Consider the following 15,674-nt stretch of genomic DNA (forward strand, 5'->3'; position numbering starts at 1 on the left):
TTGCTGTTCTACAGATTCACATAATAAAGATTACTGCTACAACACTTAATAGCCCCCTGTTCACCAACAGCATTTTTTCCCCCCTTTTTGATTTGAAACTGTTCCTTGACCTACCTTCTTCCAGTTATGTTGCATTTTCCAAAAACTATAAATGTCAAACTTTATTTCCTCTCTGTTAAATCACGACAGAACAGAGGTGCGATAATGTGCGCGCTGAGAAATCTTGGTTTTTATACTTGTCACACCACAGCAGGTAAGTTCAGACGTACTTTGACAGCACTGCACTGTCAAACACTCTCCCTCTGTTCAACTCCGCACAAGACATTCAACTTAATCAACAAGCGCAAATCCCATCTGTGTAATAATGGTCACACTGGAATGTAAATCACAAAGTGGAGTTCATTACAGCCACAAAACGCAATGAATGAAAAAGATGCTTGAAGCTGAAAGTTTTTCGCTAAGTGCAACAAGAGCTCGTAGTAAACAGCAGTAAACAGTTTACTTACTGTAGCACAGAAAAGACTGAAATATTGAGGAGAATGGAAGAAAAACCACCAAGCTCTAATCCCTCTTAGTCTGTGTACACTTAGAGAACTGAGAGAGGAGGCTTGAGCGAAAGAAAGAACGAGTGAGCGAGAGAGAGAGAGAGAGGGAGAGAGAGAGAGAGAGAGAGCGAGAGAGGAAGAGAGAGTGTGAAAGCGATCGCTACAGTGAAGCAAGCGAAAAGGAGGAGGTAGAGAGAAAGAGATAGAAAAAAAGATGGGAGGGAGAGATACAGAAGTAAGAGAGACAATAGTGGGGGGAAAAGACAGTGACTCAGAGATCTCTGCCTAATGCAGAGGGTACCCCATATTAGGTTATGAGGCAACTGGCCCATCACAACCCAACAGCAAGAAAGGAGATGTTATCAGAGAGTCCGCTCTAAACACACAAAGCCCGAGGAGACACTGGTATACAAGGTTTCAATCGATCCTCCTCTGGGAGCCTGTTCAATGTGTAAACAATGTCTGACAACGCTCAAATAAGGTCTCGTGTTTTGGTTAGGAACTAATACACAGAAGGTGAAAATCAGCCACTGAAGCCCCTTTTTCAACGTCAACATCACGTTGGTCTAATCCCAAAGTGATCCCAATTTCAACAAGACACAATCAATTCTCAGTGTGTTAAGTCGATCAAGGTTAAGGAGAGGTACTTTTGCTAAAAGACAAAGTGATGTTTATATCAAGAGATAGTGCTCCATTAATTTTATTATTACAAATAGACAACTTGTGCTTCCTGGGTGAAGTCAGGAAACAGTGCAGAACTTTTCCAGTCCCAGTGGCCTTATTAAACTGTGCAGTTGTTGCTATAAAGTATTTTAAGAAGGTTATGTCAGTAAAACGGTGAACAATGTAAACTAAATACAAATAGTACAAATAAAAGTCTCGAGAGAGCTTCTGCATCTACCTTCTGTTTTGAAGTGGGCAAAACGCAAGAACTACAACATATGAGGTGATATTATAATATGAACTGAAAAGTTTTTTTTCTTCTCACTTTTCCTGCAATGTTCAAATTATTAAAAAAAAAAAAACTTTGAACACAATTATAAATTATAACATTCAAAAATATTATTAGTACATTGTTCAGTGAGACAAATGAAAGCTACATAAGACTGATGAAGATGAGAGTTGAAAGCTTTGGAAAGGGCCAGTAAGTGAACCATAAGCTCCACTTGTTGTCTCAAACAGTTTCAGAAGAATTGAATGTTTTCATTCATTTTTTTCAAATCCTAAAAAATGAATGAGTCTGTTAAGTCCTTTTGTGATATTCTGTATTTTCTGATATTCCTATCTGTCTATGTAACACCCTAAAAAATGGCAGTTGTGTTAGTAAAACGAGACCCTGCATATTGTCCCCTTCTGGGTGAAACCTAATTAGTCTAACTGAGCCCAAATCACCTTTAAGGTGTCATAATGGCTAAACAACATCCACATTCCAGCTTGGCTTTTCATAGGCACAGGAGATGCTGTGGGGGCATTAAACCATATTAGAGACTGAGATACGGCCACTTGATCCTTGTTATTTGCTTTGCTCTGGTGAGCGTTTCTATGCCAACCTCTAATTAATGACCAGTGTTGCAGCTTTTCTCTTAAGCCAGATCACTTAATGGCAACCCACAGCACTTGCAGTTTATTGCAACAACTCCATTTTTAATTCTAACACTGTGACTTTTTTCACTTTCATTTCATTTTTTTAAGCTGTAGAGAAGCAGACCCTGACCTATAACCTCTGTGTTTATGTTGAGGCAAGTGAAACAACAACTGGCATGCATAAAATGAATTTTAGCAAAGATTAATTTCCCCTGAAACCACAGGCCCAGCTAATTTCTTCTCTAATTAGTAATTGCAGAGTATGCTCACACACAGACACACGCATAATCACAACAGTCACAGGTCTAAGTGAATACAGTATGTCCTATTGAATCTGCCTGTAATCAAGCGGAAAAATTAATCTGTTTCATGCCCAGTTGACATCAAAGCGGTCTTCAGAACAAAGCAAACAGCTGGCCTGCCCTCTTTGCATTTCTTTGGTCAATATTCAGCTAATGAGACTGGCCTCCTGAGCCAGTAATTAGAGGTCAGATTCATCTATTATACTACATTTGTTGAATTAACTGCCTTGAGAAAGCACAAAGTCCCCCAATCAATATGAATGAAGACAGAGACACAGTGCGATGTGGCTCTGTCGAGTTCTGTGACTGTGCACACTTTTCAACCGCTGAACATCAACACCAGCCTTATTTCTATATCTTTCTGTGAATACCTCAGAGCAGCTTATTACAAGGTGGAACTTATATTACGACTCAATATTTGCAAGAATAATTCTTGTAAACAGCAAGGGCCCTTTTTATTTCAAAAAGCATACTGCCCTCTGGTGGATGTGCATAAAACATTAAACATTTCTTTTTATTTTCCAAGCATAAGCTGATAACGATGAAGAAAATAACTAGGGATGCGGTTAATAATTCATTTTATTATCAATACAACAGATCAATTAATAGTTTAGTTGATCGACAGAAAAGCAACTATTTTGATAATTGATTGTTTAAGTAATTTTTAAGGCAAAAGTCTCAAACATTCCCTAGTTCTAGCTTCTAAATTGTGAGGATCCTCCTATTTTCTAATTAATTATCTTATTATCTGTGGGTTTTGGACCATTAATCAGACAAAGTCGTTTTAACACACGGTCACACACACTTGGGCTTGAGGAAAGTGTGAGGGACATTAGTCACCATTTTTGACATTTTATAGAACAGACAATTAATCAACTAATGGAGAAAATAATTGGTAGATTAACTGATAATGAAAATAATTGTTACTTGCAGCAATCAATTAATCTCTTGATCGTTTTTTCATTTAATTTAATAATCCTTAACTCTATAACACGTTGGAAAATAGTCACAATTAATCACAATTTCCATGAGCCTTAAGTGACAACTTTAATTTGCTCATTTTCTCTGACCAACAGTTATCCCAAAGATATTCAATCTAAAACTACATAAAATCCTTATATTTGAGAAGCTGGAACCAGTGACTCTTTATTATCAGTTACTACACATGCCATCTATTTTTACTGTTTTGTTTTTTTGTTTTTTTTTTGGGGGGGGGGGGTTTCTGTCAATCAACAAATTGATTCACTGAATAACTGCTCCAGCACGTTGCAGCAATAACACAAAGATCACAATGACAATTAGTCAGACACACAGTATGACAAGAGTGTGGTGATGAAACTTCTCTTACACGCACACACACACACAAGCATGCAGACCAGGGAGTACAGTATGTATGCCAAGATCTTCTGATCTCTTATTAAACATAAACCATGCCTCAAGCCTCAGCAGTCACTGGTGCTCACATCTGAATTCATCTGCAGCATAAACTGCTCTCTTCTCCACTAGGTGGCACCAAAGACTGACTTTTCACATCGCTGCTCATACCAATTCAAATCAGCTCTCTCACTTTATCATTGCTGTCAATTTTTTTTATATATATAAAAAGGAATAGACAGCATCTTTCAAGTCATGCTTATCAACTTTGGAGACTATATGTACGTTTTTCAGAAATCCTGCCGACATTGCCTTTGGCAGTGCATTTTAATGCTGCTACACAAAAACAGAAAATGCCATTTCAACTATTATTGTATAACATCCTGTAGGCTTCTGTGTGTATTTTTGGCTAAATCACCTCTGGTTAACCTCTCAAAATATGAGTCAAAGCATTAGGAAGGGGAGGTGCCATGCTATTTTTTGCATCAATTGTTTTAATCTTTGAGTGAGTGCAACAATAATAGCAGCAACACGCAACTACTTCATTCTTGTTTAATTCATTTTGGGGTTTTTTTTGTTTGGTTGGTTGTTTGTTTTTTGGTTTTTTTTGGGGGGGGGGGTGAATTTCCATAGAATTACTCTTTTCTGAATCAAACCAGAGGGTGTTTAGGGACATTACCAGTGATTACATCACTGGAGGAGTACAGAGACAGTATGACACATGTAGCAGCCATGTAGTCAAACTGTTGTGGGCAGAGAAGCTATGTCACATGAGGGTGATGAAACTGGGAGAGGTCAAAAGAACTAAAAGTTTGAGAGTTAGTCAGCATGACAGGAAGTTCAAGTGTGTGTCCTTGTTTACATTTCTCATAATGTATGATATCCTATAAGGATAATTAAAGTCCCTCTTGTGTATTTGGATGGAATTCCCTTAATGCCACATAATCATTTTTTTCCATGGCTATCGTCCCAGGCTACGCAATATTGATCAGGAGTTTGTGTTTATGCACGCTGCATTCACCTCTTGGGGTCAAAATTCTCCACTGTCTGTGTTTGTGTTCCGGGTCCTGACCCACAGTTTAACAACATCGGCTTTGGATCTCTGTAGGGACAATCTCCCAGTTTCTGGAGCAGTGGAGTTTTCCCACACTGTCACAGGGATGCGAGAGGCCTGAAGCAAAAACACACTCGCATGCAGTTTTGACACCCTTCTGTCACCCCACAAAGGTAAACACATGGAATGTCTTTCAACAAAAACAAATGCAGCAGCCACATGCGTTCCTGAGCAGCAGATTCAAGTTAACCTATAAAATCCAATGGAGCTGAGAATGGAGTCTTGTCATGTTTAAAGAGCTGAGAGGTCACTTTATCGAGACACTATCATTCTGAAGAACTGCACTCCTTTACAAAGGCATGCAAGATATTTACCGTCCTACCCCTCTTTCTGTGTAAGCAGACATCTGACTAAACAAGAGTGTGTCTCAACACACACACACACACACACACACACACACACACACACACACACACACACTCAGATACACACTAATCTCTGCCTAAGCCCCAACACCCAGCTGAGTGAGAAAGTGGCCTGCTTGGCACATTCCTTTGTAGTGGCACAACACACACAGAGAGAACATAAGAGTGGTAGACACAAGGTTAAATGAGTGTGACATACATGGAGGGTAAGCCCATGTGTGTGTGTCTGTGTGTGTCTCTGTAAGTGAGCGTGAATCTTTTTCACTAGTTAATTCTTGAAAAAATATTTTTCTTTATCATTTTTTTTATATTATACTCATTAGATATTATGTTTTGTATTTTTTTCATTAGCTGAATGTTTACTACCTGGTTGTTTGAAAATTGCTCTTTGGTAATAAAAGATTCAAGATTTGATAAGAGGTTTATTAGACCCAAGTATTTCACAAATTGGAACACAATCACAGATGGAGCCAGTTATCTTCACACACTATTTTATGAACCTTTTGCCCATGTGCCAACCACAAACTGGAAGATAATCAAACCTGCCACTCCCAATTTGTCTTCAAGTGGTTTGTTTGAAATGATTCAATCTCCAAACCGATTGGCCAGATCCGATTAGACAGTCACCAGTTAGGATAAGAAATATGTTTGATATGCTCAGCATGTACTGTGTGATGTGTCGTGTCACTAAATAAAGCAGAAATTAAAGATCTGAACCTTTCTCTGGTACATTCTGTACTGCTACTATGATGCAAGTGAATGTTGCCTAATTGATTCATAATCTTGGAACTAGGATGAATACAAAAAGAGAACTCCCTTTTTTAATTGCATGCCTTGCTGATTACACACACAAAAAAACATCAGCAGGTATCTCGCAGTAGACTGGCAAGCTGCAGTTTCTCAACTCCAGTTCACCTTGCAAAACTATACATGCCATGCTAAGCCAATTTTCACAGCCTGGCCTCATCAGGATCTTTTTTCTTTTTACCTTTGTATTTTTTTCCACAGTGCATTACAGTGTTCACAGAGCAAGCTGCTGGCTGAGAGCCTTTCAGTCATACAGCAAACAAACATGTACAGCGGGTGCACTTCAACAATTGAAAGAGGTGAGATAACTCACTGTGTGTGGGGTCTGAAAGAACTCGCTGTGTGGACTTTATGTTTGGACTTTTGTTTATTTCCTGTTTTATTTTGAAATACATACCTTGTGTGTCCACCGTGTGTTTTATTTCCTGTCTTTGTCCAGTTTCCCAGCATTGTAATTATCCCACCCTGATGTGTTTCACTTGTACTCTATTATCCTAGCCTCCCTGGTGTATTTAATTGTCTTTGCTAGCTTGTCTGTTTTGCTCCTGTTTAGTTTCCCCACTGTCTCCTAGTGTTTCCGTTTTGTGTTTCGCCTACATTTTCGATCTTCTGTGTTCTGTTTCACCTGTAAATCCCTTTCATTATCAAATTACCTTTTTTTCACCTATTCCCTTTTGTGTTGTCTACATTTGGGTCCAGTTTTCCTGTGAACGTGACAATTTATTAACTTCCAATAGCTCAAACTGTGATTGTGACTGTAATTGTATTCACTTCAACCTTTTTAGTAGCTCTAACCTAATTAGTTCAGCATTGCGTGTGTTCATGTACATTAATTCCCAACTCACATCGTAGGCCAGTGACACTGGCAACAAGTTTGTTATGCATGCATACAGTAGCCTATTTTTTTTTGTTTGTTTTGTTTTTTATGCCCATCTGGTTCGGTGCACATACACACTTGAAAACTGATTGATGGCCCTTTCAAAGAAATGAACCAGTCTATTTACTGAAGCAATTACCTGGAAAGCTAATCAGTTCAACCTCACCTCATGGCACTTTCTGGTATGGAATGGACGGCTTAAAACCGGATATTTGCTGGACATTTTATCTACCTCTGAAACAAGCACTAATTGGTAACAAAGACGTGGATGTGTTCACAAGAGTTATTACCTGAGGTCATAAAGGGCCGGTCTTTAAAAGTATTGACGCATTTTACAGGCATGGATATTTGACTAGTAAAGGGCTGGAGGGAACATACAATTCAGCAGAGCAAACAAGAATGAGTTTAGCAAGTTTCCATATATCACAGGCTGTGTTTTGATCTTATTGTTTGGGACAGCCCAGATAATATTTGTTGACCAGATGCAACCTAACTTCAAAGCTAGACACCATCAACCAGCACTAATATAGCACCATAAGTCATACTGACAGCGATATGGATGGTTATCAACTTTGTTCCAGAAAATAAAAAGATTTTTAAAGTCATGTTTTGAAGCAATCATCACAGACTTGGTTTGGACAAAATTCAATTTTGTCTTCAGCCGCGGAGAAAGGCAGAAAATTTGCTTACTTTGATATTTTGGTGGCCGATATTCCCCTGTAATCAGCTGCAACCACTGTCTGAAGAGACACTCTGAGATCTCAGTCTAAATAGAGTTTGACCACCAACAACTTCAATAGACACAGTACTGAGGGCTATCTCTGTCACCTCAGCGTGAAAAGCAATCTAATATTTGTGCTTTTTCAAATTGAAAGGAAAAATGAAAAGAGGAAGAAAAATATTCTGTGTGGGTATGTGTGTGACTGTTATCATCAACAGCAAAGCAACCGCATGACAGAGTGAATAGGGAACACAGTGATGTGTGCATGTGCAAGAGAGAGAGACACAGAGAGAGAGAGAGAGTAGTGCTGTGACAAGAACTGATAACCTATCTCTCCCCTCTATTAATCCAGCCCCGGACAGGAAGTGATGTATACAGTCAGGACTGTTGTTTTTGTGAATCAAACCTGACACACACTACTAACTTCTGGTGAACTGTGTTTTTATACTGAGCTATTCAGAGTCATTAAAAGTGATGATGTCCAGTGCAGCAGAAAAGATAACCTCCCATATGAATAACAGCCTATCTGAAAGTCCCATTTCAATAAAAAGAAATTAGTAAGAGTTTGCTATCAATAGTGTTAGGTTTAATTGAATTGACAAAAGGCACCAACATGGTTCACTGCTCAAAAGAATCTTGGTGGTTCACAGCAGCAGAGGAGAACACAGGATGCAAAGGAGATAATGAACATGTGGTCACTAAACCTTGAAAACTGAATGCTGGGAAATGTAACCTGGTCTAATTAATTCAAGTTTTTTCCCCTACTGTAATGTCAAAACATTTTGAATTCATTACAGCTCTTGCTCCATTAAAAATAATGGCGGAAAAAATTACTAAAATGTTGAAATAATTAAAACCAATGACTATAACATAAACCTATGGTATCATTAAATTCTCCAGGAGATCCTGTATTTCTATGTTGAACAGTACTGAGGATATTTAAAAAAAAAAAAAAATTCAAATGGGATTTTTACAGTGGTAAAAAATACCTTAGTAGCTCCTCAAGTGGCAAGCTCAGAGCAGGGTCAGTTGAATTTGGTGTCAGTACAGGCCAGTAAGGTGCAGCCTGGTTGAGCATACATTCCTTCCAATATTTAGACTGCTCTTAAGGTAAATACATGTGTGAGGTTGATGCATCTAATAATGTGGTGAGTTTATTCACAGCTAGCATCCTCTGTTCGGTTTAAGATGCTTTCGTCAATAATGTGGTGACAGCAGTGCATTAGAGAGAGCAGAGGACATTTTGGATTTATTCCTGGATTTGAACAGACATGCTGAGGGAAACACGACGGCACAGAGCATCCCTGGAGGGAAGAATGTCTTCCAGTCCCTGAAGACTGGTTTTTCCTCTGTAATAGGAGGATGACATATTTTCAAGCAAACATCTCTCTCAACCTCACTACCACTCAGCCCTAACTGCTTGTCTAAAAGGTATTTAAATGTGCATGTCCATGTCTGTGCACGCCTTTGTCTGCAACATTGGGCATGGTCACTTACCACTTAGCCGGACACCACTTTGAGTTAAATGAAAAGGACTCAGCAGGTTGTTAATTGGTAGACTCCACAAAGGCAAACAATAAAATGCTTCTTGTTACAGAGACTGTTGGATCCCTATGCCAGGTGTGTGTGTGTGTGTGTGTGTGTGTGTGTGTGTGTGTGTGTGTGTGTGTGTGTGTGTGTGTGTGTGTGTGTGTGTGTGTGTGTGTGTGTGTGTATGTATGTGTGTATGTGTGTGTGTGTGTGCTTGTCACGGTTAAGCTTGCTCAAAGTTATGAAACTTCCTTGTTCTGTCTCTCCTGCCCCCACCATAATATGAAAAAAAGATGCATGGCGTTTTAACTGCTCAAACCAGATCAGCATCTCTCTGACACACATCTGTGAGTTACCAATAGTATTAAGGTGGTGCAAAAACACAAAGAATCATGGAAACAGTATGATTTAATGACTCACTTTGGTTTCAACCTTTGGCTCCTATGGTTAAGTATTTCTAGTTGCCAAACTTACTAAATGATCCCACTGCAGAGCCCACGGAAGGACAAGGAGGAAAACACGCTATTACAGATGTGCTGTACTGAGAATCCTCATCGTGTTCATTTTCTTTTACATGTAAAACATAACTTCATGGTTTTGTCTTGGTCTAAATCTTTCTTTTTGTTTCCTCTCTCTCATTCTCTCTATTCTCTCAAATAGTCCATCCCGACACCCCCTCCAACCTTGTTTTCACTTTTCTTCCATGGTAGATTTTCTCCTTTTTCCACTGTTAAAATCTCATTTTCTCCCTCTTTCTCTACTAGCCTGTTACCCCTCCCTACTCTCTCTCTCTCTCTCTCTCTGCCACTGTTGCCCTGCTCCAGTCCCTCCTCCATATAATCCTGTGTTCTTTGGCTCGCTTCATTAGTTGTAGCAATAAACACACAGGGCCACAGGATACCTCCAGAAAACTCCTCAACACGATTACTGCAGAGTCAGGCTCACATGCCACATATAGGGGGCCCTGTGTACCATAAAGTGTGATTGTGTGCATGTAAAACACAGAGGGGAGTAGAGACAGACAGAAACAGTGTGGTTTTGTGTGTGTGTGTGTGTTGTGTGTGTGTGTGTGTGTGTGTGTGTGTGTGTGTGTGTGTGTGTGTGTGTGTGTGTGTGTGTGTGCGTGCGTATAGTATTTAAAAAACTAAAACTATGGCCATCTCTCAGTAGGTATCAATGAACTCATTCAAACTGAAATGCAAGGAAACCAAAATTGTTTACATTTAAAAATGTGTGTATTGTGTGAACTAATGAATAATCATTTATAATGTTTGTGCACTAAATATTTGATCAAATAAAACAAATAGAAAATAGAGTGAATTTGTTTCTTTGCAGCTGTTTTGGACTGCATGGCTCCCATTTGTTTGGGATGCATTCTTCTCTTCATAGTTTTTTATGATCCTTATGACAACTCTGCCTCATCTCTGCTTATTCGCTGCAACTCAGAGTTTTCAGAGTTTCTCTGGTAACCCCTTACAGGAGCAGCTCAGATGGTGTTTTGACAAGGGAAGTGCTGGCGACTCCCCCATTTTCAATAGGCTCATTATTAAAGCAGCTCTGCCTGGACTTCACTCAGCCTGAATTTCTATGACCACAAAGGACTCATAAAAACATTTTGGCAAAGTCCAAAACCACACTGCAGTATGCACATGGGTATGAGTGTGTGCGTGTTTGTGTGGCGTGAGTGTACGAGCCCCCCTCCGTACATAAGAAACCTTAGACGGGACTTGGCTCTGTTGTGGCTGTGCATAAACCCATGAAAACAACACAAATACATTTCCATGCATATTATGCACACACATGTCGAATCCCGCCATAAAATGTAAGTCATCAAAAAATGTCACGGTCATGTGCACATGCATGTGCCCACATAGACAATCCCCCTCTTTCAATGGTGGGGACCTGACTTTAAATAAAAGTACTCTGGAGAAGTGATTTTGGAGAAAGTAGTTTTTTAAAAAAGTCCAAGCTCTCACCCTTTTTCTCGAATTAACTATTATGATTAAATACAAATGTTATTTATCATTATTTTCTACAGAGCCAAAAGTCAATGGGTTGTTTACATCAACACACTGGGAATCATAGTAGGCTGCTGTGTATACATGTATACACTGTAACTGAATTTACCATCAACAGTTACACGAAGCAGGGAAATAAAACAGAAATACAATATGCTCTTTGAGACGGAATACAATAAAGTTGGTCTTGTGTAATTCAGTGGTTGTTATGTGTCTTCAGGACACTGGGTTTCGGTCTCCATGTGTTTCGAGTTTTTACAGGAAGAAGTGGGATAAGTGTGCATCCTGTGTGATGCTGCTGATTCCTGAGTCCTCACAGATTCTCATAATGTTTGCACCTCTCGGACAGAAAAGCATGACTTACTTGATTGATTGCTATTAAATGTGAGTGTGTGAGACAAACGTCTATTGAAGAATAACCGTGTGTTGTTTATTCTCTGAAATGTGCCTGCCACGGTTGCTCAAGCTGATCAGCTCCTGTGAGAGGTTTTTCGTGTTTGTAAAACACTCTCTCTCTCTCTCTTGCTTGGAAACTGGATAATAACACAGCAAAGAACTGGGTCTCTCTCCGTCTCTTTTCCTCCGTCCTCCATCCCTCTCTAACTTTCTCACTCTGTCTTGCTCATTCAGTCTCTCTCCAGTTTCCATGGCTTTAACTTTAATGCAGATGCCAACTCTGCTTAGTCCATCTACAAACGCATGTGCACGCAGGCACACGCACGCACACCCTACACAGACACACACACACACACACAGACACACAGACAGACAGACAGACAGACAGACAGACAGACAGACAGACAGACAGACAGACAGACAGAGACACACACACACACACACACACACACAGACAGACAGACAGACAGACAGACAGACAGACAGACAGACAGACACACACACACACACACACATACACACACACACACATACACACACACACACACACAGAAGGCTCAGTCATTCAGTCTGTCAGTAGTATTGAGAGTAGAACTAACAGAGAATAAATCATTTTTCCACAGCAGGGGCCCTAACCTGAACAAAGAGCCTGTGTGTATGTGTTTTAGGATGGGTGTGTGTGTGTGTGTGTGTGTGTGTGTGTGTGTGTGCGTGTGTGTCGACCTATTAACATATTCCTTGAACAATTTAATCATCTGCCATGCATAACAGGCATAACATTTCAATGCAAACAGTGGAAGGCACAAACCAGGAACAACTTTTCTCCATTGAAGTGGAGTTTAAAAAGAAACCACATACAAACCCACGTCTCTGTATGTGAAAATTTCACATCATTTCAAGTTCCCACTGCAACATATTTCTCAATATCATAAAAAAGGCAACCTTGATATCCCACGGCTTAAGATAATTATTGAAAACATGTCTAATTGTGCTGATTATTACTGTAGACTTACTTCAAATCTGTCTGAGATGCACTGGTACAGTTCTCCCATAACAGGAGCGTGTTAACAGTAGCCTGTTGGTGTGAAAGATACACTAGCCAAGACCTGAGAGGTTCACTGCATTTCTGTCCTGACTATGTTTTCAGCAACTTTCAGAGCACATTTAAGGTCTTCACATCTGGAATGCTTCTATTTCACGTTTAAAACTTTGTTTTATGAAATCTATACACAAAGACTCTGTGTATTCATTCTCTTACCTGCTGTAGTTTAACACCAACAGAGCGTAGCATCCCCCTGCAGACTCTGAATTCTTCTCCCACACCATGGATTAGGATTGGCCACATATCCTTCTTGCTGGGTTGCCATATCCTGTGGTGAATAACCACCTCCCACACCTCTTCTGAGATGCGCCCAGACGGCAGCGTCCTGACAATTGCTCTGGTTCCCGTACACACTGACTTGGTTACCTTACAGAAAGAAGGACAGTATTTATGCATGTCTCATTATTTTGAAGCATATTATAAATGAAGCGTACTGTCAAGATCGTTTCCATAGTGATTAAAAGGGAAAAAAGACACGAAAGCATCTAAAATCTATCAAAAAAAAAAGACAAACTATTAGACCTATTTACCTTCTGATTATTCTTGAAGAAGCGCCTCACCAGGACAGTGGAACGCTCTTTACGGTTCCTAACAAACTCTGTGTTATCCAAGGGACCCTCTCCATCAATTTCCTCACTGCTGCTGCCCCCGCTGCAGCTCCTGATCACTCCGGAGGGTGACCTCTCACTGTGCCCAAATGTTGTCGTCATGGTTTCAAGAGATGTCCGTCGTAAAAACAGTTTCTCGAGGGAGCATTTGTTAACCCTGGGCCTCCGGTTGAGTCTCTCTAAACTTGAGTAGCCGTCTTTGAGATGCTGCTGGCGGATGTGTCCATTTTGGTGATGTTGATGGTGGTTGGTAAGAGGGGAACTACAGGGAGAAGACACCAAAGAGCTTGGTTCACTGGACGGGCTGCACCGCGATGAGTGGTGAGGTGAAGGCTAGAGGAAGAGAAAACATGGTACATTAAAACAGTCAGAGATGTTTCTTTATAGCTAAATTATTAATGACTCAAATGGACTGTTTAATGGGGTAAAGTATTGACTATAGTGTAAACATTGTGACATTGTCAACACTGAACAGGGATTTTAAATGTGAAAAGCATTTTAGAGTACATAGAACACGTAACACAGCCCTGATATAGCAGCTGAATTTGCAGCTAACCAGGGCTAGCACTGTCCTCCTTTATTACCTTGTGGGAAGCCAACATAGACACAGGCAGGCTGCTGCGGCGGATGTGTCGCTGGATGCGCCTCGAGGGGCTGGAGCTGAGACAGGGACTGTGAACAGGGCTGGAGTTAGGGCTTGGACTGGATCTGGGGCTGTGGCAAGAGGAGGTGTTTGGACTCATGTAAAGGCTAGACAGGGTGCAGGAGCAGCGGGTGCTGCCAGTTCTGTTTCTGCCTGCATCCACACCTTCTCTAGGGGTGTCCAGCTGGCACGGAGATCCCTCTGAACTTTTCCCAGGTATTGGAGTAACTGTGTTCGCTATTCTTTCAATTCGCTTGCCAGCCGACACCTCTGGACAAAGTTTCTCTTCGGTACTCAAGAGTTTTGAGCTGTAATCCAAACACCCATATTCCTCGTCCAAAATAGTCCCTTTCCCACTGTCACACGACAGCTTCCTATATAAGAGGAGGGAAGGGCTGCTCCTCTGTTTTGACTGCAGCAATTGGTCAGAGTATCGCCGTATTTCCTGGCTGTCATTTGCATGTCTAACTTCTCTGCTGGGTCTACTCCCAGTTGATGGAGGAGAAGCACGCTGAGCCAGGACTACAGCTCCAACCTGTGTCTGATTTTCTTCAGTGGCCATCGTGTCTCCCTGGAGCCTCCTGTTTTGTCCCTTGTTTTGCTGCAGCTTTGAAAAGAAGTAAAATTTTGATGTTGAGGGCAGTTAAGCAGGAGAAATCTAACTAACAGCATTTAGAAGAACTGCAAAATTTGACTGTAGAAGACTCTCTAAGTTCCTTGTACTGGAAAACGACTTCTTCCATCTCAATTAGTGGCTCCATAGGGGAAGAAGGAGGAAATGAAATTTGCAGAGGAAATGAAATTTGCAGACTTCAAACCTTATATATTGTGTGAGGCTACAGCACTGTCATCCTTACCAACTCGGCTGGTCCAGATGAGTAATGTTAGTGAGTCCTGCTTTCTCTGAATAGAGCATATTCTCACTGCTCTTCCACAATATCTGAAAAATATACTTTTTAGCTCAGCTGCGGTGGAGCAGCACCTTATTATTTTAGACTGATTCGTTTACATAATACTACAGCAGTTTCAATTATTCATCATTTATCGTCAGTCATTGGCAGCTAACCTATATTTTAAAGTTCATGTTACTTACTTAGATGATCAGAAGAATCCACTCCATGCTACACAACAGTCCCAAGCTTCTTTTTTCTATTTCAGTGTGCCATCATGAGCATAGGTCCGTGCCGGGGCAAATAACAACTTGCAGTGACCTCTTGGGTGACTAAGACAGCATGTCCATACACAGTGTGCTCTGTCTGTGTGTGTTGTGGAAACAGAAGCTTGTGCAGCTGTACAAACCACGATAGAGAACCCACGGAGGTGACCTTGGAGGACTGAGGAATTTCCTTGATAGTACGGTCACAGCTTACATGACCATGTGTGTGCCTCTGTGCACTAGCTCTGCATGGTCCCAACATGTATCTGTGGCATAGTTATCCACTTGTAGGCCCTGGGAGAGACATACAGACAGAACACAGACACACCAGTCATTATTTTTCCTGGTTTTCATGACCAATTTCCAATTATATATTTATATTCACAATAAAATAAACACTGAACTTTCAAACCATTAAAGTACATTCAAAGAGACTGACTGAGACAGCTAGCAAGTTCAAGATTGAGTAATACAAATACATTTTACTGTGCTCTTCTATCATCACATTAGCTTTCTTATCCGTAACTATTCA

General features: G+C 40.5%; 1 protein-coding gene across 8 annotated transcripts in view; it reads right to left on the minus strand.

Annotated features, from left to right (window-relative positions):
- Positions 1-15,674, minus strand: part of plce1 (phospholipase C, epsilon 1) — a 103,000-nt gene that overhangs the window by 75,988 nt on the left and 11,338 nt on the right. For all 8 annotated transcript variants that reach the window (XM_056365895.1, XM_056365898.1, XM_056365897.1 and 5 more), the window contains exons 2-5: positions 15,080-15,436; positions 13,928-14,593; positions 13,266-13,676; positions 12,892-13,101 (exon numbers count right to left, since the gene is read on the minus strand). In XM_056365895.1, coding sequence (XP_056221870.1) covers positions 12,892-13,101; positions 13,266-13,676; positions 13,928-14,548 — 1,242 coding nt within the window. In that variant the 5' untranslated portion in view covers positions 14,549-14,593; positions 15,080-15,436. The remainder of the gene's footprint in view (positions 1-12,891; positions 13,102-13,265; positions 13,677-13,927; positions 14,594-15,079; positions 15,437-15,674) is intronic.

This window comes from Seriola aureovittata, chromosome 21 (assembly GCF_021018895.1).
Source record: "Seriola aureovittata isolate HTS-2021-v1 ecotype China chromosome 21, ASM2101889v1, whole genome shotgun sequence".
NCBI lineage: Eukaryota > Metazoa > Chordata > Actinopteri > Carangiformes > Carangidae > Seriola > Seriola aureovittata.